General features: G+C 37.0%; 3 protein-coding genes across 8 annotated transcripts in view; 2 read left to right on the forward strand and 1 right to left on the reverse strand.

Moving 5' to 3' along the window:
* The window catches only part of LOC145909739 (uncharacterized), a 136,678-nt gene that overhangs the window by 18,100 nt on the left and 92,823 nt on the right, over positions 1-25,755 (forward strand). Inside the window, exons 12-26 of the mRNA XM_082997091.1 lie at positions 1,849-1,926; positions 2,795-2,869; positions 3,521-3,598; positions 4,212-4,259; positions 4,450-4,518; positions 4,792-4,872; positions 6,346-6,393; positions 6,584-6,652; positions 6,926-7,006; positions 8,475-8,522; positions 8,713-8,781; positions 9,055-9,135; positions 11,191-11,271; positions 15,124-15,216; positions 15,411-15,646. Coding sequence (XP_082853217.1) covers positions 1,849-1,926; positions 2,795-2,869; positions 3,521-3,598; positions 4,212-4,259; positions 4,450-4,518; positions 4,792-4,872; positions 6,346-6,393; positions 6,584-6,652; positions 6,926-7,006; positions 8,475-8,522; positions 8,713-8,781; positions 9,055-9,135; positions 11,191-11,271; positions 15,124-15,216; positions 15,411-15,646 — 1,235 coding nt within the window. The remainder of the gene's footprint in view (positions 1-1,848; positions 1,927-2,794; positions 2,870-3,520; positions 3,599-4,211; positions 4,260-4,449; positions 4,519-4,791; positions 4,873-6,345; positions 6,394-6,583; positions 6,653-6,925; positions 7,007-8,474; positions 8,523-8,712; positions 8,782-9,054; positions 9,136-11,190; positions 11,272-15,123; positions 15,217-15,410; positions 15,647-25,755) is intronic.
* Positions 16,080-25,755, forward strand: part of LOC145909283 (uncharacterized) — a 59,330-nt gene continuing 49,654 nt past the window's right edge. For 3 of the 6 annotated variants that reach the window (XM_082996646.1, XM_082996647.1, XM_082996649.1), the window contains exons 1-5: positions 16,080-16,499; positions 18,020-18,136; positions 19,787-19,880; positions 20,246-20,317; positions 20,601-20,694. In XM_082996646.1, the coding sequence (XP_082852772.1) occupies positions 16,487-16,499; positions 18,020-18,136; positions 19,787-19,880; positions 20,246-20,317; positions 20,601-20,628 (324 nt within the window). In that variant the 5' untranslated portion in view covers positions 16,080-16,486 and the 3' untranslated portion in view covers positions 20,629-20,694. Of the gene's footprint in view, positions 16,500-18,019; positions 18,137-19,786; positions 19,881-20,245; positions 20,318-20,600; positions 20,765-21,689; positions 22,187-25,755 lie in introns of those variants that run through there. The other 3 variants (XM_082996648.1, XM_082996651.1, XM_082996650.1) reach the window with 3 other exon arrangements.
* LOC145908808 (uncharacterized) lies at positions 24,445-25,233 on the reverse strand. Its single transcript, XM_082996133.1, has 2 exons — positions 24,839-25,233; positions 24,445-24,673 (listed from the first exon to the last, which is right to left on the reverse strand). The coding sequence occupies exons 1-2, from the start codon at positions 25,231-25,233 to the stop codon at positions 24,445-24,447; spliced, it is 624 nt and encodes a 207-aa protein (XP_082852259.1).

Genomic DNA, 25,755 nt, shown 5'->3' on the forward strand with positions numbered 1-25,755 from the left:
TTTATTTTTTTTATTATATGTAACTGTATTTCTGACATTGCCGGAATTTTTACTGGCAATAATGCATTAATTTTAACAGGGTCATTTTTGCTTCCAAAAGTAGCATTTTGTCTGTAGTCAAACATGAAAAAAACATGAACAGTTTTCCAAAATAAAATAAAATATTGGTGTTGCTAGTCACAAACTACATTGGCAACATATAAAATCAAAAATGATATGTACAATAAACAATAAAGGCATGGGAGACCAAATAATTTCATGGAAATATGTTTGGAGAAGTAAGAACAATCATGGCTCTTCACAGTGTTGTAATCCTACCTTGTCATGCAATAGAGGGAAACACTTTTGCGTTGTCAGTTTACAGTGGTAGACATCTCTGTAAACGTAAGAGTATATAGTCTGGTTATTATGACCAGTGAGTTGAAACCTCACCAGTAACTTGATTTTTATGTCTACTAGGAAAAAATAGCTTCTAGGGAAAACTGGTTTTGATGGCTGTGGTGCTTGTAAACCTAATGCATTAATTGCATGGATCACGGATAAATTTTGGCAAACATTGTTCAATCTCTTTCAAAATTTAAAATATATCGATTCTTTGTTTGTTTTTTGTCATACAAATTACTTTGTATTTAAAATGTACTGCTGTAGATGAACTTGAGGCATCCAGAATATCTCAAATTGATGGTAAAGCTCAAGGACAAGGTAGAGTATTTAAATTCTGCCCTAAACACACATGTTATACACTGTGAAAGTAATTTGCAGCTAAAGTGTATTGCGTTCATGGCATAAACTGCAAGATAATATTAACCACATACGTAGAAATCATACAATATTTGTGTCATTGTTGTTTTATGCAAACATAAAACTGTGATTTAATTTGTGTTAGGTGAGTGGTAAATGTGTGGCGAGGGCTCTGGATAAACTGTGGCTGGAATAAGAAATAATCAACTATTTCTTGACCAGCTTGTAACTATCATGATATACACAGTAATGTTTCATGCAATGCCATGATTGGCAGGATTGCCCCACTGTGCAGGTCCTTAGTTGGTGATTACAACTATCGTATAGTGGTAGGGATCCCCCTAGGTTGCCTGGCAAGTTATGTGTTGGCACACCACTGTACATTGGCCACAATGTATATATATCCTGTGAAACATAGAGTGTTGGACCTGGTTAGCCATGGGTCGTGAGTTCAAACCTCACCGGGAGATTTTTTACATCTCGCTTAGATTTGTCGGGAAAAAGTGGCTGATCCTGCTGGGCTGCAAAGTCTGTAAATCTTATTATCATGATATACAGCACCAGAAATATTTCTTTTTCTTGGTAGTTGTGTTACATGCTTCAGTTAATCAGAGTCAGATTGATCCTGGGTTTTCCCCTTCTTGAAAATATTAAATTAGTCAACTAGATTGTTTTCATCAAAGTCCACTATTTGTTTTCGTGCAAAATGAAATGGTTCAAATGTTTGAAAATTGTTGCCATTGATTTTTAAGCTTGTCGTATCATAAAATTTTCTTAAAAAGGAAATAAAGCAGTCAGTCAGATCCTATGTCCTTGGAGGAATTTGACTTGAATTCGGGTTGAAAGACTCTTTACAAACAAACAATTAGCAATAGTATTGTTGGGTTTGTATTATTCAACATTATTTGCAATATCACACAAGTTTTAATGTATGTGGAATGTTCCCCATTCCATCATTGTGTTAATTAAACCCAACTCATAACAATCTGGGGAGCTTGTTATAAACAGACTTTATACTGAACTGTAGCAATATTATGATGTACCTGCTTTCACAACTATCATCTTAACATGTTATGTATTTGCTATATAACACATGTGGTTTAACAGATAGAGAAACCAGCACTGCTGAACATGAATTTGAGGCAACCAGGATTCCAGCAGTTGCTGAAACGCCCCAAAAATCTGGTAATAAAAATCTAGATTTTGGAATCTAAAGTATTACATTTTTGAGTGACTCACCCAATTAGTGACAAAATTCAATTTTATTTTGCTTGAAAACAACTTAAAACATGTATATCAAAGGTTTATCAATAGGTTTGCAGGCTTCAGAGCCCAGGCATTGTAGCCTTGCTGGATCAGCTCCCTGTGAGGTTGCTTAATCTCGCTCCGACTTGCCAGGAAAAAGTGGCTGATCCAGCTAGGTTGCATTGCCTGGGCTGCCATGCCTGGAAACCTAACGATCTTGATACAATAGCTGTTTTCTGCATTGTTAAGCATGTACATGCCAGATTGGAAAGTTGTTTATTTGAGCGGAGGATTTTTTTTTGGGCGATTGTTAATTGAGCTGGCGATCTAAATGATTTTTGTATGTTAATGCATCAGCACGACATTTTTTCCAATCTGGTGTACAGTACATATACAATAAAAATGCAAAATAAAATGTCATTGGCACAAATAAAACCATAACGGGCAGCGATAAAATGAAACTAGGAAGAAATGATGGGAGAATTCAAACGTTGGTCACAGACAACCCAACCAGATCAAAATATCTCATTTTGTTACAAGTCAAAATACACAAGAAAGAATGTGTAAACAGCTGTCATTGCTGTCAGGCGTAAACCTGTAAGTCGTAACTTTATTGATGGAAGTAAATTACTCAAAAACCTCTCCTTTGTCGTTTGCATTTAAAATTGCCAACTACGTAAAAAAAAATTAATCAGGGACAATTACATCACTGCTTCCATGTACTGTTTACAATATTACATTGCATTTTACTCTTTTTACTTGAGTAAGTTAGATGTGGAAATACCTTGTAACATATGTGTTTTAACAGATAGTGGAACCAGCATTGCTGAACATGAATTTGAGTCAACCAGGATTACAGCAGCTGATACGCCAACAAAAATTGGTAATTTAAAATGTTTTTGGAAAACAGTTTACTTTTTTCAATATAAGTGACTTACCCAACATTAATATACCTATTCACCCATATTGATTTGGGTTTATTGTTATGGAAAGTGGTGTTTATGCGAATATGAATCTAAACCCAACTTAAACCCCGACTCAAACCTTGGCCCAAATTTGACCTAACTGTGATTTTTAGCATCTCGCTCATGTTAAGATATATTTGAAGCATCTTGGTTGTCAAGCTATTGTAAACTAACGACTGCTGAATCAGAGGTTTCCAAATGCTGCATTACGACATGCTGGTTTTAATGTTGTTGGGATATCGCAGAATTCTTTGGTGTCAGTCCGTTCCTATGTCCTTGTAGGATTTTAACTTGAATTCAAGTTGAAACACTCCTCGCAAACAAACAATAGCAATAGTATTGTTGTGTTTGTATTATTCAACATTATTTGCAATATCACGCAAGTTTTAATGTACATGGATTGTTCCACATCCCCTCATTGTGTTAATTAAACCCAACTCATGACAATCTGGAGGGCTTGTTATAAACAGACTTTATACTGAACTGTAACAATATTATTATCTACCTGTTTTCACAACTATCATCTAAACATGTTATGTATTTGCTATATAACACATGTGGTTTAACAGGTAGAGAAACCAGCACTGCTGAACATGAATTTGAGGCAACCATAATTCCAGCAGCTGCTGAAACGCCCCAAAAATCTGGTAATAAAAATCAAGATTTTGGAATCTAAAGTACTCATTACATTTTGTAAATAAAATGTCATGGGCATAAAATGTCATTTTATTTATTTTGTAAATAAAATGTCATGGGCATAAAATGTCATGGGCACCAATTAAACCATAACAGCCACTGATAAAATGAAACTAGAAAATTAGGGGGGAAGTCAAAGGTTGGTCAGGGACAACCCAACCAGACTATTTCATACACCACCAATCACATTTTGTTACAAGCAAAGTCCAAAATACACATGAAAACAGTTATTTGTGGTTCAGCTGTTAAAGGAAAATAACCCTTTGTGGTTTTTTGAAAGATGCATTCCTCATCTACAGATTCTGGTCAAAATTCTTTGTTGGACAAGTAATTTTTGTGCCCCATTGGAGCATTTGACGCCCCATACCCCCCCCCCCCCCTGACTATTTTGGGTAAAGAGCATCAAAAAATGCAATTAGCTTCTGCAGAAAAATTAGTCATTAAAAGATCCTATCTATTGTGGTTTTCTTAATCTGTGGTGTTTGATATCGATTCTTACTGTGTTTAGTTTTAGTCATGCAGTTTACTTTATGTCCAAACTGAAACACATGTTTTTTTTAACAGGTGGAGGAACCACCAGTGCTGCTACAGATGAGCTTAAGACAACCCAAGGTAAAAGGTTTATTCTCGTCTAATATTGCTTCTCCTTGACATTAATTTGTTGACAGTTTCAAAAAATCAATTTAGCAAAAATTGAGTAAAAACAGATAACAACATCTTAGTTTTATCGTCTGGTTCAGAAAATATGTTATTTTTAAAATGTGTTTTGCCCATCCCCCCTCTTATTCCTGTTCTTTTACAGAACAATCAAGAGGAACTAAAAGGCGTCTTCCAATGGATTCAAAAATTCAACCAAAACTTTCAAGAAAAGGTTTGTTTCCCACATAGTTAAGGTTACCACCCTTTCGCAAAGAATATATGATGCATTAAATTCCATTTCCCAGCTTCTGAAAACCTCAATTAGCTCTGCTACATCTATGTCTCAAAGTGATTGTAAACAAGAACGAGGTCATAATAAAAAGGAATATTTATTTACTTATAAATTTTTGCAAACATTGTTCAATATCTCTAAAAATCGATACTTTGTTCGTTTTTGTCATACAGATTACTTTGTGTCTAAATTGTAACACATGTTTTTTAACAGCTAATGAAACCACCAGCACTGCTGCAGATGAACTTAAGGCATCCAGAATATCTCAAATTGATGGTAAAGCTCAAGGACAAGGTAGAGTATTTAAATTCTACCCTACCCTACACACACGTACATGTTATACACTGTGTCAGTAATTTACAGCTAAAGTGTATTATGTTCATGGCATAAACTGCAAGATAATATTAACCACATACGTAGAAATCATTCAATATTTGTGTCATTGTTGTTTTATGCAAACATAAAACTGTGATTTAATTTGTGTTAGGTGAGTGGTAAATGTGTGGCGAGGGCTCTGGATAAACTGTGGCTGGAATAAGAAATAATCAACTATTTCTTGACCAGCTTGTAACTATCATGATATACACAGTAATGTTTCATGCAATGCCATGATTGTTAGGATCGCCCCACTGTGCAGGTCCTTACTTGGCGATTACAGCTATCATATGGTGGTAGGGATCCCCCTATCACCCTAGGTTGCCTGGCAAGTTATGCGTTTGCACACCAGTGTACATTGGCCACAATGTATATATATCCTGTGAAATATACAGTGTCGGGCCTGGTTAGCCCAGGGTCGTGAGTTTAAACCTCACCGGGAGTTTGATTTTTTACATGTCGCTTAGATTTGTCGGGAAAAGTCTGTAAATCTTATTATCATGATATACAGCACCAGAAATATTTCTTTTTCTTGGTAGTTGTGTTACATGCTTCAGTTAATCAGAGTCAGATTGATCCTGGGTTTTCCCCTTCTTGAAAATGTTAATTTAGTCAACTAGATTGTTTTCATCAAAGTCCACTAATTCTTTTCATACAAAACGAAATGGTTCAAATGTTTGAAAATTGTTGCCAGTGATTTTTAAGCTTGTTGTATTACAAAATTTTCTTAAAAAGGAAATAAAGCAGTCAGTCCGTTCCTATGTCCTTGGAGGAATTTAACTTGAATTCGGGTTGAAAGACTCTTTACAAACAAACAATTATTTTGTAAATAAAATGTCATGGGCATAAAATGTCATTTTATTTATTTTGTAAATAAAATGTCATGGGCATAAAATGTCATGGGCACCAATTAAACCATAACAGCCACTGATAAAATGAAACTAGAAAATTAGGGGGGAAGTCAAAGGTTGGTCAGGGACGACCCAACCAGACTATTTCATACACCACCAATCACATTTTGTTACAAGCAAAGTCCAAAATACACATGAAAACAGTTATTTGTGGTTCAGCTGTTAAAGGAAAATAACCCTTTGTGGTTTTTTGAAAGATGCATTCCTCATCTACAGATTCTGGTCAAAATTCTTTGTTGGACAAGTAATTTTTGTGCCCCATTGGAGCATTTGACGCCCCATACCCCCCCCCCCCCCTGACTATTTTGGGTAAAGAGCATCAAAAAATGCAATTAGCTTCTGCAGAAAAATTAGTCATTAAAAGATCCTATCTATTGTGGTTTTCTTAATCTGTGGTGTTTGAAATCGATTCTTACTGTGTTTAGTTTTTGTCATGCAGTTTACTTTATGTCCAAACTGAAACACATGTTTTTTTTAACAGGTGGAGGAACCACCAGTGCTGCTACAGATGAGCTTAAGACAACCCAAGGTAAAAGGTTTATTCTCGTCTAATATTGCTTCTCCTTGACATTAATTTGTTGACAGTTTCAAAAAATCAATTTAGCAAAAATTGAGTAAAAACAGATAACAACATCTTAGTTTTATCGTCTGGTTCAGAAAATATGTTATTTTTAAAATGTGTTTTGCCCATCCCCCCTCTTATTCCTGTTCTTTTACAGAACAATCAAGAGGAACTAAAAGGCGTCTTCCAATGGATTCAAAAATTCAACCAAAACTTTCAAGAAAAGGTTTGTTTCCCACATAGTTAAGGTTACCACCCTTTCGCAAAGAATATATGATGCATTAAATTCCATTTCCCAGCTTCTGAAAACCTCAATTAGCTCTGCTACATCTATGTCTCAAAGTGATTGTAAACAAGAACGAGGTCATAATAAAAAGGAATATTTATTTACTTATAAATTTTTGCAAACATTGTTCAATATCTCTAAAAATCGATACTTTGTTCGTTTTTGTCATACAGATTACTTTGTGTCTAAATTGTAACACATGTTTTTTAACAGCTAATGAAACCACCAGCACTGCTGCAGATGAACTTAAGGCATCCAGAATATCTCAAATTGATGGTAAAGCTCAAGGACAAGGTAGAGTATTTAAATTCTACCCTACCCTACACACACGTACATGTTATACACTGTGTCAGTAATTTACAGCTAAAGTGTATTATGTTCATGGCATAAACTGCAAGATAATATTAACCACATACGTAGAAATCATACAATATTTGTGTCATTGTTGTTTTATGCAAACATAAAACTGTGATTTAATTTGTGTTAGGTGAGTGGTAAATGTGTGGCGAGGGCTCTGGATAAACTGTGGCTGGAATAAGAAATAATCAACTATTTCTTGACCAGCTTATAACTATCATGATATACACAGTAATATTTCATGCAATGCCATGATTGGCAGGATTGCCCCACTGTGCAGGTCCTTACTTGGTGATTACAGCTATCATATGGTAGTAGGGATCCCCCTATCACCCTAGGTTGCCTGGCAAGTTATGCGTTTGCACACCAGTGTACATTGGCCACAATGTATATATATCCTGTGAAATATATAGTGTCGGGCCTGGTTAGCCCAGGGTCGTGAGTTTAAACCTCACCGGGAGTTTGATTTTTTACATCTCGCTTAGATTTGTCGGGAAAAGTCTGTAAATCTTATTATCATGATATACAGCACCAGAAATATTTCTTTTTCTTGGTAGTTGTGTTACATGCTTCAGTTAATCAGAGTCAGATTGATCCTGGGTTTTCCCCTTCTTGAAAATGTTAATTTAGTCAACTAGATTGTTTTCATCAAAGTCCACTAATTCTTTTCATACAAAACGAAATGGTTCAAATGTTTGAAAATTGTTGCCAGTGATTTTTAAGCTTGTTGTATTACAAAATTTTCTTAAAAAGGAAATAAAGCAGTCAGTCCGTTCCTATGTCCTTGGAGGAATTTAACTTGAATTCGGGTTGAAAGACTCTTTACAAACAAACAATTATTTTGTAAATAAAATGTCATGGGCATAAAATGTCATTTTATTTATTTTGTAAATAAAATGTCATGGGCATAAAATGTCATGGGCACCAATAAAACCATAACAGGCACCGATAAAATGAAACTAGAAAATTAGGGGGGAAGTCAAAGGTTGGTCAGGGACGACCCAACCAGACTATTTCATACACCACCAATCACATTTTGTTACAAGCAAAGTCCAAAATACACATGAAAACAGTTATTTGTGGTTCAGCTGTTAAAGGAAAATAACCCTTTGTGGTTTTTTGAAAGATGCATTCCTCATCTACAGATTCTGGTCAAAATTCTTTGTTGGACAAGTAATTTTTGTGCCCCATTGGAGCATTTGACGCCCCATACCCCCCCCCTGACTATTTTGGGTAAAGAGCATCAAAAAATGCAATTAGCTTCTGCAGAAAAATTAGTCATTAAAAGATCCTATCTATTGTGGTTTTCTTAATCTGTGCTGTTTGAAATCGATTCTTACTGTGTTTAGTTTTTGTCATGCAGTTTACTTTATGTCCAAACTGAAACACATGTTTTTTTTAACAGGTGGAGGAACCATCAGTGCTGCTACAGATGAGCTTAAGACAACCCAAGGTAAAAGGTTTATTCTCGTCTAATATTGCTTCTCCTTGACATTAATTTGTTGACAGTTTCAAAAAATCAATTTAGCAAAAATTGAGTAAAAACAGATAACAACATCTTAGTTTTATCGTCTGGTTCAGAAAATATGTTATTTTTAAAATGTGTTTTGCCCATCCCCCCTCTTATTCCTGTTCTTTTACAGAACAATCAAGAGGAACTAAAAGGCGTCTTCCAATGGATTCAAAAATTCAACCAAAACTTTCAAGAAAAGGTTTGTTTTCCACATAGTTAAGGTTACAACCCTTTCGCAAAGAATATATGATGCATTAAATTCCATTTCCCAGCTTCTGAAAACCTCAATTAGCTCTGCTACATCTATGTCTCAAAGTGATTGTAAACAAGAACGAGGTCATAATAAAAAGGAATATTTATTTACTTATAAATTTTTGCAAACATTGTTCAATATCTCTAAAAATCGATACTTTGTTCGTTTTTGTCATACAGATTACTTTGTGTCTAAATTGTAACACATGTTTTTTAACAGCTAATGAAACCACCAGCACTGCTGCAGATGAACTTAAGGCATCCAGAATATCTCAAATTGATGGTAAAGCTCAAGGACAAGGTAGAGTATTTAAATTCTACCCTACCCTACACACACGTACATGTTATACACTGTGAAAGTAATTTACAGCTAAAGTGTATTATGTTCATGGCATAAACTGCAAGATAATATTAACCACATACGTAGAAATCATACAATATTTGTGTCATTGTTGTTTTATGCAAACATAAAACTGTGATTTAATTTGTGTTAGGTGAGTGGTAAATGTGTGGCGAGGGCTCTGGATAAACTGTGGCTGGAATAAGAAATAATCAACTATTTCTTGACCAGCTTATAACTATCATGATATACACAGTAATGTTTCATGCAATGCCATGATTGTTAGGATCGCCCCACTGTGCAGGTCCTTACTTGGCGATTACAGCTATCATATGGTGGTAGGGATCCCCCTATCACCCCTAGGTTGCCTGGCAAGTTATGCGTTTGCACACCAGTGTACATTGGCCACAATGTATATATATCCTGTGAAATATATAGTGTCGGGCCTGGTTAGCCCAGGGTCGTGAGTTTAAACCTCACCGGGAGTTTGATTTTTTACATCTCGCTTAGATTTGTCGGGAAAAGTCTGTAAATCTTATTATCATGATATACAGCACCAGAAATATTTCTTTTTCTTGGTAGTTGTGTTACATGCTTCAGTTAATCAGAGTCAGATTGATCCTGGGTTTTCCCCTTCTTGAAAATGTGAATTTAGTCAACTAGATTGTTTTCATCAAAGTCCACTAATTCTTTTCATACAAAACGAAATGGTTCAAATGTTTGAAAATTGTTGCCAGTGATTTTTAAGCTTGTTGTATTACAAAATTTTCTTAAAAAGGAAATAAAGCAGTCAGTCCGTTCCTATGTCCTTGGAGGAATTTAACTTGAATTCGGGTTGAAAGACTCTTTACAAACAAACAATTATTTTGTAAATAAAATGTCATGGGCATAAAATGTCATTTTATTTATTTTGTAAATAAAATGTCATGGGCATAAAATGTCATGGGCACCAATTAAACCATAACAGCCACTGATAAAATGAAACTAGACAGTTAGGGGGGAAGTCAAAGGTTGGTCAGGGACGACCCAACCAGACTATTTCATACACCACCAATCACATTTTGTTACAAGCAAAGTCCAAAATACACATGAAAACAGTTATTTGTGGTTCAGCTGTTAAAGGAAAATAACCCTTTGTGGTTTTTTGAAAGATGCATTCCTCATCTACAGATTCTGGTCAAAATTCTTTGTTGGACAAGTAATTTTTGTGCCCCATTGGAGCATTTGACGCCCCATACCCCCCCCCCCCCCCTGACTATTTTGGGTAAAGAGCATCAAAAAATGCAATTAGCTTCTGCAGAAAAATTAGTCATTAAAAGATCCTATCTATTGCGGTTTTCTTAATCTGTGGTGTTTGAAATCGATTCTTACTGTGTTTAGTTTTTGTCATGCAGTTTACTTTATGTCCAAACTGAAACACATGTTTTTTTTAACAGGTGGAGGAACCACCAGTGCTGCTACAGATGAGCTTAAGACAACCCAAGGTAAAAGGTTTATTCTCGTCTAATATTGCTTCTCCTTGACATTAATTTGTTGACAGTTTCAAAAAATCAATTTAGCAAAAATTGAGTAAAAACAGATAACAACATCTTAGTTTTATCGTCTGGTTCAGAAAATATGTTATTTTTAAAATGTGTTTTGCCCATCCCCCCTCTTATTCCTGTTCTTTTACAGAACAATCAAGAGGAACTAAAAGGCGTCTTCCAATGGATTCAAAAATTCAACCAAAACTTTCAAGAAAAGGTTTGTTTCCCACATAGTTAAGGTTACCACCCTTACGCAAAGAACGTATGATGCATTGAATTCCATTTCCCAGCTTCTGAAAACCTCAATTAGCTCTGCTACATCTATGTCTCAAAGTGATTGTAAACAAGAACGAGGTCATAATAAAAAGGAATATTTATTTACTTATAAATTTTTGCAAACATTGTTCAATATCTCTAAAAATCGATACTTTGTTCTTTTTTCTCATACAGATTACTTTGTGTCTTAATTGTAACACATGTTCTTTAACAGCGAGTGAAACCACCAGCACTGCTGCAGATGAACTTAAGGCATCCAGAATATCTCAAATTGATGGTAAAGCTCAAGGACAAGGTAGAGTATTTAAATTCTACCCTACCCTACACACACGTACATGTTATACACTGTGAAAGTAATTTGCAGCTAAAGTGTATTGCGTTCATGGCATAAACTGCAAGATAATATTAACCACATACGTAGAAATCATACAATATTTGTGTCATTGTTGTTTTGTGCAAACATAAAACTGTGATTTAATTTGTGTTAGGTGAGTGGTAAATGTGTGGCGAGGGCTCTGGATAAACTGTGGCTGGAATAAGAAATAATCAACTATTTCTTGACCAGCTTATAACTATCATGATATACACAGTAATGTTTCATGCAATGCCATGATTGTTAGGATCGCCCCACTGTGCAGGTCCTTACTTGGCGATTACAGCTATCATATGGTGGTAGGGATCCCCCTATCACCCCTAGGTTGCCTGGCAAGTTATGCGTTTGCACACCAGTGTACATTGGCCACAATGTATATATATCCTGTGAAATATATAGTGTCGGGCCTGGTTAGCCCAGGGTCGTGAGTTTAAACCTCACCGGGAGTTTGATTTTTTACATGTCGCTTAGATTTGTCGGGAAAAGTCTGTAAATCTTATTATCATGATATACAGCACCAGAAATATTTCTTTTTCTTGGTAGTTGTGTTACATGCTTCAGTTAATCAGAGTCAGATTGATCCTGGGTTTTCCCCTTCTTGAAAATGTTAATTTAGTCAACTAGATTGTTTTCATCAAAGTCCACTAATTCTTTTCATACAAAACGAAATGGTTCAAATGTTTGAAAATTGTTGCCAGTGATTTTTAAGCTTGTTGTATTACAAAATTTTCTTAAAAAGGAAATAAAGCAGTCAGTCCGTTCCTATGTCCTTGGAGGAATTTAACTTGAATTCGGGTTGAAAGACTCTTTACAAACAAACAATTATTTTGTAAATAAAATGTCATGGGCATAAAATGTCATTTTATTTATTTTGTAAATAAAATGTCATGGGCATAAAATGTCATGGGCACCAATTAAACCATAACAGCCACTGATAAAATGAAACTAGACAGTTAGGGGGAAGTCAAAGGTTGGTCAGGGACGACCCAACCAGACCGTACACTGATTATCGCATGTTAAGTCTAAAATATATATGAAAACAGTTATTTGTGGTTCAGCTGTTGAAGCAAAATAACCCTTGGAAAATATAAATATGTGCAAAGTGCGCCATGTGATCAGAAATTGGGTTTCAGCTAGGGTTGTCATTGGGTCGTGGTTGCCATTCTTTGTTCGTTTTTGTCATACAGATTACTTTGTGTCTAAATTGTAACACATGTTTTTTAACAGCGAGTGAAACCACCAGCACTGCTGCAGATGAACTTAAGGCATCCAGAATATCTCAAATTGATGGTAAAGCTCAAGGACAAGGTAGAGTATTTAAATTCTACCCTAGCCTACACACATGTACATGTTATACACTGTGAAAGTAATTTACAGTGATTCAGCACCCTTCACACTTGAGGAACAAAAGCATGGTAGTTGGTTACTTGAATAACAACCTTCCCTTTTCCTGCACAGAATACTTTGCTGTATTTATTATGTCCACTGAAGTCGTAAGAGCAAATAACAAAGTTATATGTGAAGTTACTGCCCTTAATGTACAGGATTGTTTTCTTGTTGAACTTGTCTGTCCCATGTCAGGCATTGCCTTCCAGTCAGTTAGTTGCTCGTCGCCATGTACTGATGATGAGTACTGAAGTGATGGAAACATCAGATTTTAGTTCTCCTAAATATCAGCACCATCTTAAGCTTTCACATATATCTTTGTTCCACCGTATTTACTCGATTGTAAACCGCCCTCGACTGTAAGTCACACGTAAACGTCATTGTGTTTAGTGCAGTACAACAAATATTGTCACCAAACCTGTCGTTTAAAATTGTTACGCTGGAAACCATCTACGATCAAACGTATCTGTACGAAGGAGGTTAAAGGTTAAATTTAATGAACGCAGAACGGAAGACCAAATATTACTGCAAAGCTAGTAGTTGTAAATAGTGGATACTAGCAGGATACCGACACAAGCCTTTCAAATATTATGGTGGTAATAAATGGTTGTGAAGCAATAACATATGAATAATCACACGTGTTATACTGCGACCTTCCACTGCTTACTGTAAGTTATATGTACCAGAGGGATGTTAGTCGACAAAAAAAAATCGCCAGTTAACAAAAGTTTGAACGCGCGTGACTCGGCCGCCTTACGAGGTAGCGACTTACTTTTTTCACACAAAGATAGATCACAGGCTGAACTTTCCAACAAAACAAAAATCAAAAAAAAATTTGCATTAATATTCGAATATGAATATGATATGTTTGCTATGTCATAACCATAAGTAAACATCGATTCCCGCTGGAATCCTTAAGGGTAGATATTCTTTGGTGTCTGTACTATCTAAAAATAGTAAACTTTTTCGCGAGAAAAAACGCGCGCCCTCTCAAATTTGAAGAATATCAACCATAACCCCCACATTTTTCAACGCTCTGCGCTCGCCGCGAAAGGTAACAAAAAAAATCGCCAGTTAACAAAAGTTTGAACGTGTGTAACTCTGCCATCTTAAAAGCCAGCGACTTACTTTTTTCACACAAAGATAGATCACAGGCTGAACTTTCCAACAAAACAAAAATCAAAAAAAAATTTTCATTAATTTTTGAATATTAATATGATATGTTTGCTATGTCATAACCATAAGTAAACATCGATTCCCGATGGAATCCTTAAGGGTAGATATTCTTTGGTGTCTGTACTATCTAAAAATAGTAACTTTTTCGCGAGAAAAAACGCGCGCCCTCTCAAATTTGAAGAATATTAACCATAACCCCCACATTTTTCAACGCTCTGCGCTCGCCGCGAAAGGTAACAAAAAAAATCGCCAGTTTTTGATTTTTCTTTTGTTGGAAAGTTCAGCCTGTGATCTATCTTTGTGTGAAAAAAGTAAGTCGCTGGCTTTTAAGATGGCAGAGTTATACACGTTCAAACTTTTGTTAACTGGCGATTTTTTTTGTTACCTTTCGCGGCGAGCGCAGAGCGTTGAAAAATGTGGGGGTTATGGTTAATATTCTTCAAATTTGAGAGGGCGCGCGTTTTTTCTCGCGAAAAAGTTTACTATTTTTAGATAGTACAGACACCAAAGAATATCTACCCTTAAGGATTCCAGCGGGAATGGATGTTTACTTATGGTTATGACATAGCAAACATATCATATTCATATTCAAAAATTAATGCAAATTTTTTTTTGATTTTTGTTTTGTTGGAAAGTTCAGCCTGTGATCTATCTTTGTGTGAAAAAAGTAAGTCGCTGGCTTTTAAGATGGCAGAGTTACACACGTTCAAACTTTTGTTAACTGGCGATTTTTTTTGTTACCTTTCGCGGCGAGCGTAGAGCGTTGAAAAATGTGGGGGTTATGGTTAATATTCTTCAAATTTGAGAGGGCGCGCGTCTTTTCTCGCGAAAAAGTTTACTATTTTTAGATAGTACAGACACCAAAGAATATCTACCCTTAAGGATTCCAGCGGGAATTGATGTTGACTTATGGTTATGACATAGCAAACATATCATATTCATATTCGAATATTAATGCAAATTTTTTTTTGATTTTTGTTTTGTTGGAAAGTTCAGCCTGTGATCTATCTTTGTGTGAAAAAAGTAAGTCGCTACCTCGTAAGGCGGCCGAGTCACGCGCGTTCAAACTTTTGTTAACTGGCGATTTTTTTTTTGTCAACTAACATCCCTCTGGTTTATATGTGTGGAAAAAAGCACAAGTTTAAATATTTCTTACAATCAAATACTTGGCTACTATTTTGATCGCAAATCTTGGTCTTGTTTGTTTTTTAGTCAAACGTGGGGAAAAGTTGTTGAAGAAACTTTCCGAATTCCTCCAAGAAGAAGGTGTATTAGGACCGGTTTTAGGTGGAGAGGAACTACGAGGTCAGTGTTTATTTCCAGTTTGATGCGTGATTGTAAATATAACTGTTACGTCACGCTGGATATTATGACGTAACACTCTCATTGTCCCCATAGAATTGAAAGTGAACGAAATGTTTTTAGTTTGAGTTGAAAGTTTTGATGGAAGGATATTTTTGTCGGATCCTCCATGTTTGTTAAACTTGTTCCTGTTTCAGATTTCCTCGGGGATTTACAGGAAGTTGACGAAAAATACAGGAATAAAATCGCCCCCTCTTGTCCTGGGAAGTTGAATTTAACCACAATCCCACTGAAGATTTCGGATGTTTTCGCTCTCGCGGATTTCCTCCCTCGGATTCGAAAACCCGGTTTGGGGCTGTTGTTGAGTGGATGCGGACTTAATTCCGAAACTTTCAACATTATTTGTGACGCGATTATGAAGATGGAATACAAGGTTTGTTTGTAAATAAATATTTGTCCGAAATACTTTCATAAAACTTTACTTTCTGTTAAAAAATAAAACATGGAGTTAATTTTAATCCGGTTTTGAGTAAAATTTTAATTTTTTTGAAGTTTGAAACCAAGATTTCCGTCAATCTTTATATTTTAAATAGTTGGAAAAACTCGTCCTGAATTTCAACAATTTTAAAGACATCGAAGTTGGAAATATTTGTCGGATTCTCCCTAAAGTGGATGAGTTGGGTCTGAGTGGGTGCAGAATCAGTTCCGAATCTATTCGAATCCTGAGGGAGGAGATCGGAAAACTGGAATACCCGGTAAGTATTCTGTTTAATTTAAATATTTTGTTAATTTTAATGAAATTAAAAGTCTTGTGATTTTTTTCAGCCGGAAGTTTTGGGTTCGGTTTGGTTTTAATGAAATTAAAACCAAAACAACAATCGGTTCTCTCATCCGATGGGACCTCTAGTGTTCCGGACTAAATTATAACCCGGGGATCTCCCAGAATTAATTTTTGTGTTTTTATGAATTGTCGAAATGAAAGATTTCATTGTAAATAAAATTATGATCAAATACATGAAGTGAAATATGTCTGGAGCAGAAAGTGAGAAGTTTTCCGACATTTTTTTGTTTTCAGAAGAAACAATAGCAGGGATTATTTACAGAATGGTATGTTATCATGTAGGAACTCACGGATCTACTCAGATTTAAATTAAAACTTGCAAATGTCTAAAGAAACTAATTTTTTGCCCTTTTTCTGTAAATATTTTGATGGAAATGAAGGAAGTGAAACATCAACAAAATTATAACGAACGAGGAAAAATCCCAAGTAAATATGTTGGTAACAAGTAAGTACATGTCTCACATTACTCTGTTTCACATAAATATTTACTTGCAGTTTAAAATTATCCAGTTTAGTATTTATGTCCTATCAGTTTAATTTAAAACCAACTAATGTCAATGCTTATTAACGTACAGGTTTAAACTTTCCAATCTGAAGTACATGACTCACATTACTATGTTTTACATGTACCTCTTTCATTATTATTCCGCAACACATTTTGAGTCAGTTATAACACATAGGGTGGTATTCACAATCTCCGGTCAAGGATCAGATCAATTGATCCAGATAAGTTTTCACAGATCCATATTCAGAAACTCGGATCAAACTTAATCGCGGATCAGAATAACGCGTTTTGATCCGAAATGTTGATCCACCCCTTGAGGTGGATCAAACCTACTTTTGTGCATTGTTTTTGTTAAATTTGACCGTTAATATAATTGTTGCTTGTTGCGTTGACAATCAGTATTGCCATTTCTTGATTAATGGCTAAAGAAAAGCAATTACGCGACTTGGCCAGCTGTTCTGCTGATGAGCGAACACATTTTTTCATGCCAAGTATTGAATTTTGCATGTAATGTGTAAATTTAAATAGTACAAGCAAAATTAGTTTGGAGTTGCTACTTACCATGTTTAACGTTGTACAAAAATAATAATAAACAAATTTAAATCAAACACTTATGACAGATAACTAATCACTAACAAGAGAAATTACATTGTTTGCTTGTTTTAGTTTATTCATCACAATGATTAATAGGTAAAAACAAAATTATCACAACTATTATTTTGGGAACTTGCACTTGGCCTTGAAATATTCTACTAGTTGCTCTGATGAAGGTGACCTTGAATGTAAGAATAGTTTCCAAACAACTTTGCAAATAAAAATTAGTTGGACCTGCAAAAAACAGAAGTTTGTCGAAGTCACAATAAAAAATTCCTATTTTCTTGCAAAGAATGGTTGTTTATTGCACTATTTAAATGTCGAAACATATGCCAGTTACATAAAACTCTTAAGCATTTATAATGTAAAAGTAAATGGTTAACAAAGGACAGCAACATTTACCGACCAAAACACTCATACTTCGTACTTACTTGCTTCCCTTATGTTTCATCTTCCAGCAAAAACTCACACCACAACCCAGCCTACGTAAAAAAACTACCTCTGTCAAAACAATTCACTCCCGAGACCAGTAACCCTACTTCCCGTTGAACTTGCGCAGTTTGTTGTCTGCATAATCACTGAACCGTTAAAAATTTGTGATATTTTTCGCTACAACGAATGTTGTATCACGAAACCCCCGATCAAAATTATGGTTAATCGGGGTTTCTGAATACCAAATTGATCAAATCCTTAAACTCGGATCGGTTGATCCAGGATCGTGGATCAATCTTCATCAGGGATTGTGAATACCACCCATAGTGTTTGTGATGTGTTCTTCATTCATCATGGCAAGTTTGCAAAATCTCGAATTAATGACCAATCAAATAAAATTATTTGTAAACTAATTACTGTATTTATTGCCACAGAAAGAAGTGGTCCATTGCCGATGGGTGATACTTCATACGAAAGGATTCCAATAATCACACTGCTGAAACTGCCGCAACCAACAATGTATTTCCTATATGTGCTGCACTTGTTTACCAGTACAGTAGTTCCTAATTGTGTTTGGCCATTAAATTTCAATACAAAACACTTTGCAAGGTCTTGTAGGCCACTTAACAGCACTTTTTCATGTCATTTTCATGCTTTGGAGATAGCAATGATTTCTTACCATTATGCATGTGACTAATTAGCCTCGAATATTGATTAATTGAAACTTTTGTTGTGTCATTGAGCATGTGTGCATACAAATGGGTGTTGCCATGACCGGTGCATGATGTTTCGGTGTAATTTATGTAAACCGCTTAAGGTCGGTGGCATCATTTTCTGCCTATTAGCTGTACTGCTTGTAGCCCTGCTGATGAGGCCATTTTCTGTTGTTTAGATGGTGTTGGTAAAACAGCCATAACTCTAGGATCGATGATCAACGAGGTGTGAAGCTTCACATTGTGATAGGTGAATGTCCCATGTATTGTGCAGCATGGGCCAATTGGGATTCTGGTCCATTGTCCTATTGAAAGACACATATTGGTATTTCTATGAAAATTAGTTTTGGTGCTGGGAAATGCCCACCGTGTAGATCTTTGTCACAATAGAAATTTTATGCAAACCAGTGATGCATAGGGTTTAATTTTTCAGTTGAATGAGCGCACATGCAAGTGCTGTTGTCATGGCGAATTTCAAGGTGTTTGGGGCAGTTTTAGTGGGGTTTTGGGCTATTTCAAACAAATCGTTTAAGTGGCCGATCATTTGTGATTTTATGAAAGATCCATCCCATATCTACAAATTTTGATCAAAATTAGTCTCTAGAAAAATGGCATTTGCCCCCCTGGTTACTCAATATTTTGACAAAAAAGCAACAAAAATAGGAACTGGATTTTGCAGAAAAATGAATCGTTCAACTACCCACTCATTTGCATTTTTTTGTAAGTTCCAACTCTTCTCTATGCGATGGCATCAAATTTAGTTGCTGAAAAAGTGTCAAAGCCCTCCCCCAGGGCTGTTTATACCCCCCTGTTGGTCATATGATCTTCCAGGAGGCCCAAAAAGTCCTTGCTCTGTACAGTCTCATCCAGGAGCAAATTTTTTTCAACTTTGTAGAATTTTAGGTCCCTATGTAAGTCACAAGACCCATCAACAGTCATTGGGAAACAAGCGGAACAGTCGCTAGATGCATTACAGCTAAGGGCCTTGATAACAGGATTTCTTCCATCTAACACCAATATAGGTCCTTTAAGGGAAAATTTTCAATTTTAAAAATGATAAAATAGACATTAAATTTGCACTGAAATATGTTTATTTATTTAATTTAAACATCATAGCAGGGTTTTAAACCTGCTCCAGTCATCCGTCGCCACCTAGTGACGAAAATTAATTTTTTTAATGTCTGATGTACATAAAGTATTGGGTCTATTGCTTGACTTCCAGCTTTCAAACAACTTGAAATATAGCTTAAAATGCATGAATTTCCTTTATTATTATTCCGTAACACATTTTCAGTCATTTATAACACATAGTTTTTGCAATGTATTCTTCATTCGTCATTGCATTTGTGCATGTGCTGTCTTTCACAGCATCAATTCTTTTGTGACCTAGTTTGCAAAATCTCGAATTAAAGGCTATTTAATCTTGTTTGGTCATAACAAATCAAATGTAATTATTTTGTGGCCTAATTACTGTATTTATTGCCACAGAAAGAAATGGTCCATTGCCGGTGGGTGATACTTCATACGAAAGCATTCCAGTACTCACACTGCTGAAACTGCCACATCCAACAATGTATTTCCTGTATGTACTGCACTAGTTTACCAGTACAGTAGTTCCTAATTGTGTTTGGCCATTAAATTTCAATACAAAACACTTTGCAAGGTCTTGTAGGCCACTTAACAGCACTTTTTTCATGTCATTTTCATGCTTTGGAGATAGCCATGATTTCTTACCATTATGCATGTGACTAATTAGCCTCGAATATTGATTAATTGAAACTTTTGTTATGTCATTGAGCATGTGTGCATACAAATGGGTGTTGCCATGACTGGTGCATGATGTTTCGGTGTAATTTATGTGAACCGCTTAAGGTTGGTGGCATCATTTTCTGCCTATTAGCTGTCCGTCTTGTAGCCCTGCTGATAAGGCCATTTTCTATGGTTCAGATGGTGTTGGTATAACAGCCATAACTCTGGGATCGATGATCAACCAGGTGTGAAACTTCACATTGTGATTAGGTGAATCTCCCATGTACTTTACGGCATGGGCCAATTGGGATTTTGGCCGGGTGCCCTACTATTGAAAGGGAAATTTCTTATTTACTAAACAGAAAATGTATGTAAAATTTGCACTGAAATGTGTATATTTTAAATTTCTTAGGAGGGTTTAAAGCAGCTCCAATCACTTATTGCCCCCTACTGACGAAAATGTTTTTTTAGATTTGAATTAAATGCTACTTAATCTTGCTACCAATCACAAAGAAATTTTTTTGTTAATTAATTGCTGTATTTATTGCCACAGAAAGAAGTGGTCCATTGCCGGCGGGTGATTCTTCTTACGAAGGGATTCCAGTACTCACACTGCTGAAACTGCTGCAACCCACAATGTATTTCCTGTATGTACTGCACTAGTTTACCTGTACAGTAGTTCCTAGTATGTTGCAGCATGGGACAATTGAGATTCAGGTTGGTAAGCCAACTATTTATGACTGCATATTTGTATTTCTATTAAATAAGTTTCGCAGGAGGGAAATGTCCACCTAGTGGTCCTCTGTCACAATATAATGATGATGTAACAAAGCAATCGGTGTAGCTTAGGAATCAATTTTACACTTGAGTAAGCACATATGCATGTACCATTGTTAAGGCGAATAGGAGCTAGTTTAAAGTTTTGGGCGTCCAAATCCGGTAGCTACTTGGTGCTGGGTGTTGTAGAACATTAAACTAAAAAGTCTGAAACTTCAGGCTATATTTGCAGGAAACTGAATCATTTAAGGGCCCAGTTGTTTGTGAAAGAACAAGTGCTTTTTCATCCCCCAGTGTAGACATCACTGTGGGTAAAAGAACAACAAAAAATATAAATTGTTTTTGCAGGAAAATTTATGGTTGAATTATTCTATCTGTTGTGGTTTATTGCAAGGCCCATCTCTCCTCCAGAAAATAACACAAACGTTTGTTGCTGAATAATTCCATAAAGAGCCCTCCAGGGTCATCGCCATATATGTCGTAAAGCATTCTTGTGTTAATCCCAACCAATGAATTCACATAACACTGCAACCAATCACCACTTCTGCTTCAATAATATGTGTAGTATTTACCTACGTGTAAATATTGTTAAGTTGTCACAATTACAAGCCCACATAATCATAATAAGATAGCATTTATTCGATGTGCTTTGTATGTTGTAACGCAAGTAGTTTGGTCTTGTTGCATGGAAACAAATGAAATGTGTGGTTTCCATAATTAATGGTGCATTTCACTTTTTTGAAATTCTGTTTGTTATAAGTTTTGATAATCAGTTGTGTTTTTCTACGGTTGTTACTGACTGCACTTTTCTAAGTAATGTTTTACATTTCTCTTTTAATAAAGTCGTATATCTTTCATCCACCAGGGTGCGCTAGAGGTTCAAACATCCTGTTACCATGACAACTTTGGGGCGTGGGCGGAGCTCAACACATATAAGAAAATCTTGACTTATTCTGGCTTCCGTAAGATCACCTACAAATCCCTACATACTGTAGCGTCTCGTGTTGGTCGTTAATAATTCCTTGTAGTAACCGCATGTTGTGTAAAGTCACCGCCAATTTATTCAAACCGTCAGACTGTTGCCACATTGTCGCCAATGTATGTATTGTGTATCGTTTTCTCGTCGTTTCACTCTCCTTTTGTTTTGCAATCACGGAACTCGTACCTGCACCGCCGATAACAACCATTGCTTGAAACGTCTAATAATTCTTTTTCTTTTACACCTTCGTCCTTTATAAGCCATCACATTCTCAATCATGATATGTTGAGATATATATGTTCATTTGTTGTTATGTTGACAACCTGATCACCGCATAAATACTGAGGCTTTAAAATACTCTGTACACTGTATGAATAAAACATTGCGGATTTTTAGTTGCGTTTGCTACTGTGGAGACGTTGTTTCAAGCGTATGGGATAGCGAGTTTGAACGTTTTATCATTCCGCGTTTGTGGGACGAACAGATTGCACGAGTCGGTCATTTGATTTGAAATAGAGATGATCGTTTTCCGTTCACAGCATTGAAACAGAGCTTACTTAAATTTTATGAGTCTCAGGAACAGGTTCGGTTGACGAAATTGCTGAATTCCTCTTGTTCCGACAACAAGCGCCCAACTGAACTTCTAAGTAAGATGAAATCTTGCCGTCGAATTATGGGGAATTAAGTGCGTCTTCCACCGCTTTGCTTAAAAAGTTACTGTTGGATCGGTTACCGAAAAAAAAACGGTTAATTCTTTCCGCCAGTATGCACTTGAGTTTAGACGAATTAGCTGAGAAAGCAGATAGCATGATGATGATTAATTCGCCTAATTTGTTTATGCAAAATGAACAGCGGCATCCGTGTCTAATGCCGTTCCATTGTCGTCGCCTTCTATTGTTAATTCTCAAACAATTGTTAACTACAGTTTTGACAAACGTTTGATGAAGCTAACAGAGGATATTCAGACGATTAAACTCTTCAAACGGCCAGTTTTCTGAATGCTTCACAAGTATCAGATAGGCAGGAAAACAACTCTCAACAACAGAGTTTTCCCAGACGCAGGAATAACGTTCAAAGCAATTCGAACCCTAGACCACAGAATAACCAGCCATCAAGTAGTTTTCAGAGTAGAAACCGCTTTAATCAGCCAAATGCTTCTGGGTTTCATGGTATGGCACCAGCAAAGTTGTGTTACTACCATTCGACCTAAGGCAGTGCGGCTAGATCATGCCAGCCTGGTAGTGCCATGTATTTAATAAACAAGGTAGAAGGTGATGAATCGGCAGGGTCAACATTGTTTTATTAGCAACAAAACTTTCACCGTACTGGACAGGATTAATCGATTGCAATTCCTTGTTGATTCTGGAAATGACGTTAGTATCATTCCATGTTGGTTTTCTCCACGTTTGTCTCGACCACAATCAGGTAGATTATTTGGTGCATCTGGAGTCACATTTAAGTCTTTTGGTGATGTGTCTTTATCGGTTGACTTTGGTTTAAAGCGAAGCTTGCGCTGGATATTTTTGGTTTGCGATATTGAGAAGCCAATTCTTGGTGCTGATTTTCTTGATCACTTTGATATACTTGTTGACACTCGACGAAAGAAATTAATTCCGACGGAAAGCCGAGACCCGAGGGTTCGTTAAACGCCACAAGTGTTATTATCGTCACCGATCCCAAGCTTGTGCGAAATTGCAGAAATCATAACCGTCCCATGTTTACGTTGTCCAAAGCAAACAAAATCTTGATCCAATTTTCAATGCCGATGTTCCAGGTGATAAATTATCTACGGACGAGACATGCGGTGATAACGCTAGCAATGATTGCATTTAACAAACGCTTAACAAATTTGAAGCTGTTTTAAAGGAATTTTTAACCACCAATACTAGACGCTATAATACTATGTGATAATTTTGTGCAGCTTAAAGTTGGGTTTTTGTAGTAAAACAAGTCAATTGTTACGGAATTATTTCGGCAGCTTTGCAATTAAGCGGTTTTTGGGTGGCGATGTTATCCCCCAATTAACCCTTCTACCTAATTAGGTACTTTGCACAAAACTGCCTCCCTAATTCTGATACTGTCCAGAACCCTGCAATAACGGCTCACCACGAAGCCAAAGTAACCCAGGCTGATTTAACTTATTGGACGTCGTGTTCAACTATAAAACGAATAAAAACAGTACAAATGACACTGGCCAAGATCTCAATTATCCACAACACCGTAAAAGAGATGCTCACTACACGACGCCCAGAAGAAGACTCGCTAGGTTTAGGGAAATCCTTCGCTACAACAGAATCACCAACCAATCAGGATGCGCCTTCTTGACACGCGGCACATCCGGGGCACACAAAAACAAACGGAGCGTAAAATAATAGGAAGAAGAGGGGAGACGGAGGTAACAAAATAGTGTGGTGAAAATAGGTGAAGTGCGAGACTTAAAGCAATATACGTGCATAAAACAATATAATAAATAAGGTGGTAACAACGAAAGAAAACAGTGAAATTACAAGGTGCCAGCAAGAAAGGTGAAAACAATGAAATACATACAATAACTAACAAAAGTGAAAGGTGACGTGAAGGAAATAAAATTCGTAACACTCCCCCCAACCCAAGAATTGTCCTACTCCTGTTGGACATTGGTCTACACGTGTGTCTCCGACGAGAATCGAACTGGCCGGCGTCGGGTCCGTGTAGACCTTCTGCATCCGCCCAAATTATCCGGTGAACTCGATACCTCTCCATTGTCCACTCGGGTTGTATTTGGCCTAAATACATACACCAACGTAGGTTGTTGATCTTCAGCCTGCGGAGGTTCCGCCGTTTGCTCAGCGGGCATTGGGAATGTATCTGTGGTCGGTTTCAGCCGATTGAAATGGACAGTCTGTTGTTTACCAGTCCCATCTTCAATGACATAGTTCACAGGCCCGCGTACTTCGACCACTCGGTACGGACCTTTGTAGGGATACTGCAATTTCTTGCACCGACCTACGGGAACGACCGGGTTCGTTAACAGCACATAGTCTCCCATCGAGTATGGCTTTCCCCGTTGTCGCAAGTTGTAGCGGTCTTCCATACGCTTGCGCTGTGTCATAAGACATTCCCTGACAATTTCTTCGCCCAGCTCTAGGCCGTCGCGTAACTGGTCGATCTCCACTCCGTAAGATCGTCTTGAATCTTCTCGGAGGGATCCCAATAAATCTGCCGGAAGGCGCAACGGTCGGCCGGTCAGAAGGGTGTGCGGAGCTTCTCCCGTTGCTTCATGGGTGCTTGCGTTGTAAGCCGCGACTACTCCTGGCAACGCCTCGTCCCATCGTCGTTCGTCTTTCTGTATGTAATTTCTTATCATTGTTATAATGGTCTTATTGTTGCGTTCGACACCGCCATTTCCGGGCGCGTGATAAGACGTCGTACGGCTTTTCTTACAGCCCATCAGGCGCAACAGCTCGGAAAACAGGTGACTTTCAAAATTTGTCCCTCTATCGGAATGGACCGTTTCCGGGACGCCGTGCACCGTAAACCAATTGCGGTAAAGCAAGCTAGCGGTCTCATTTGCGGTTTGGTGTCGCATCGGCCACGCTCTAACGTATTTCGTGAAAAGGTCGCAGGCTACCAGTATAAATTGGTAACCCGACCGGGTAAGTGGTAGTGGCCCAATAACATCTACTTCAATCCTTTGCATGGGTTTATCCTCATGCGAAGGTATAAGCGGCGCTTGAAAATGTTGCGTTGGCTTTTTGTTGTATTGGCACGTTATACAGTTGCGACAAAACGTCTCGACAGATTCGCGCCATTTATGCCAATAAAACCGCTCGGAAACTTTTGCTAACGTTTTGGCAATGCCCAAATGTCCCCCTCCATGTACATCATCATGTAAGCTGGACGTCGCTTCCCAGACCAGGCTTGTCGGCAAAACGATTTTTAAATCATCCTCCCAAGAGGAGTTTCCGCGCCA

Source organism: Ascidia mentula, chromosome 7 (assembly GCF_947561715.1).
Source record: "Ascidia mentula chromosome 7, kaAscMent1.1, whole genome shotgun sequence".
Taxonomy (NCBI): Eukaryota; Metazoa; Chordata; class Ascidiacea; order Phlebobranchia; family Ascidiidae; genus Ascidia; species Ascidia mentula.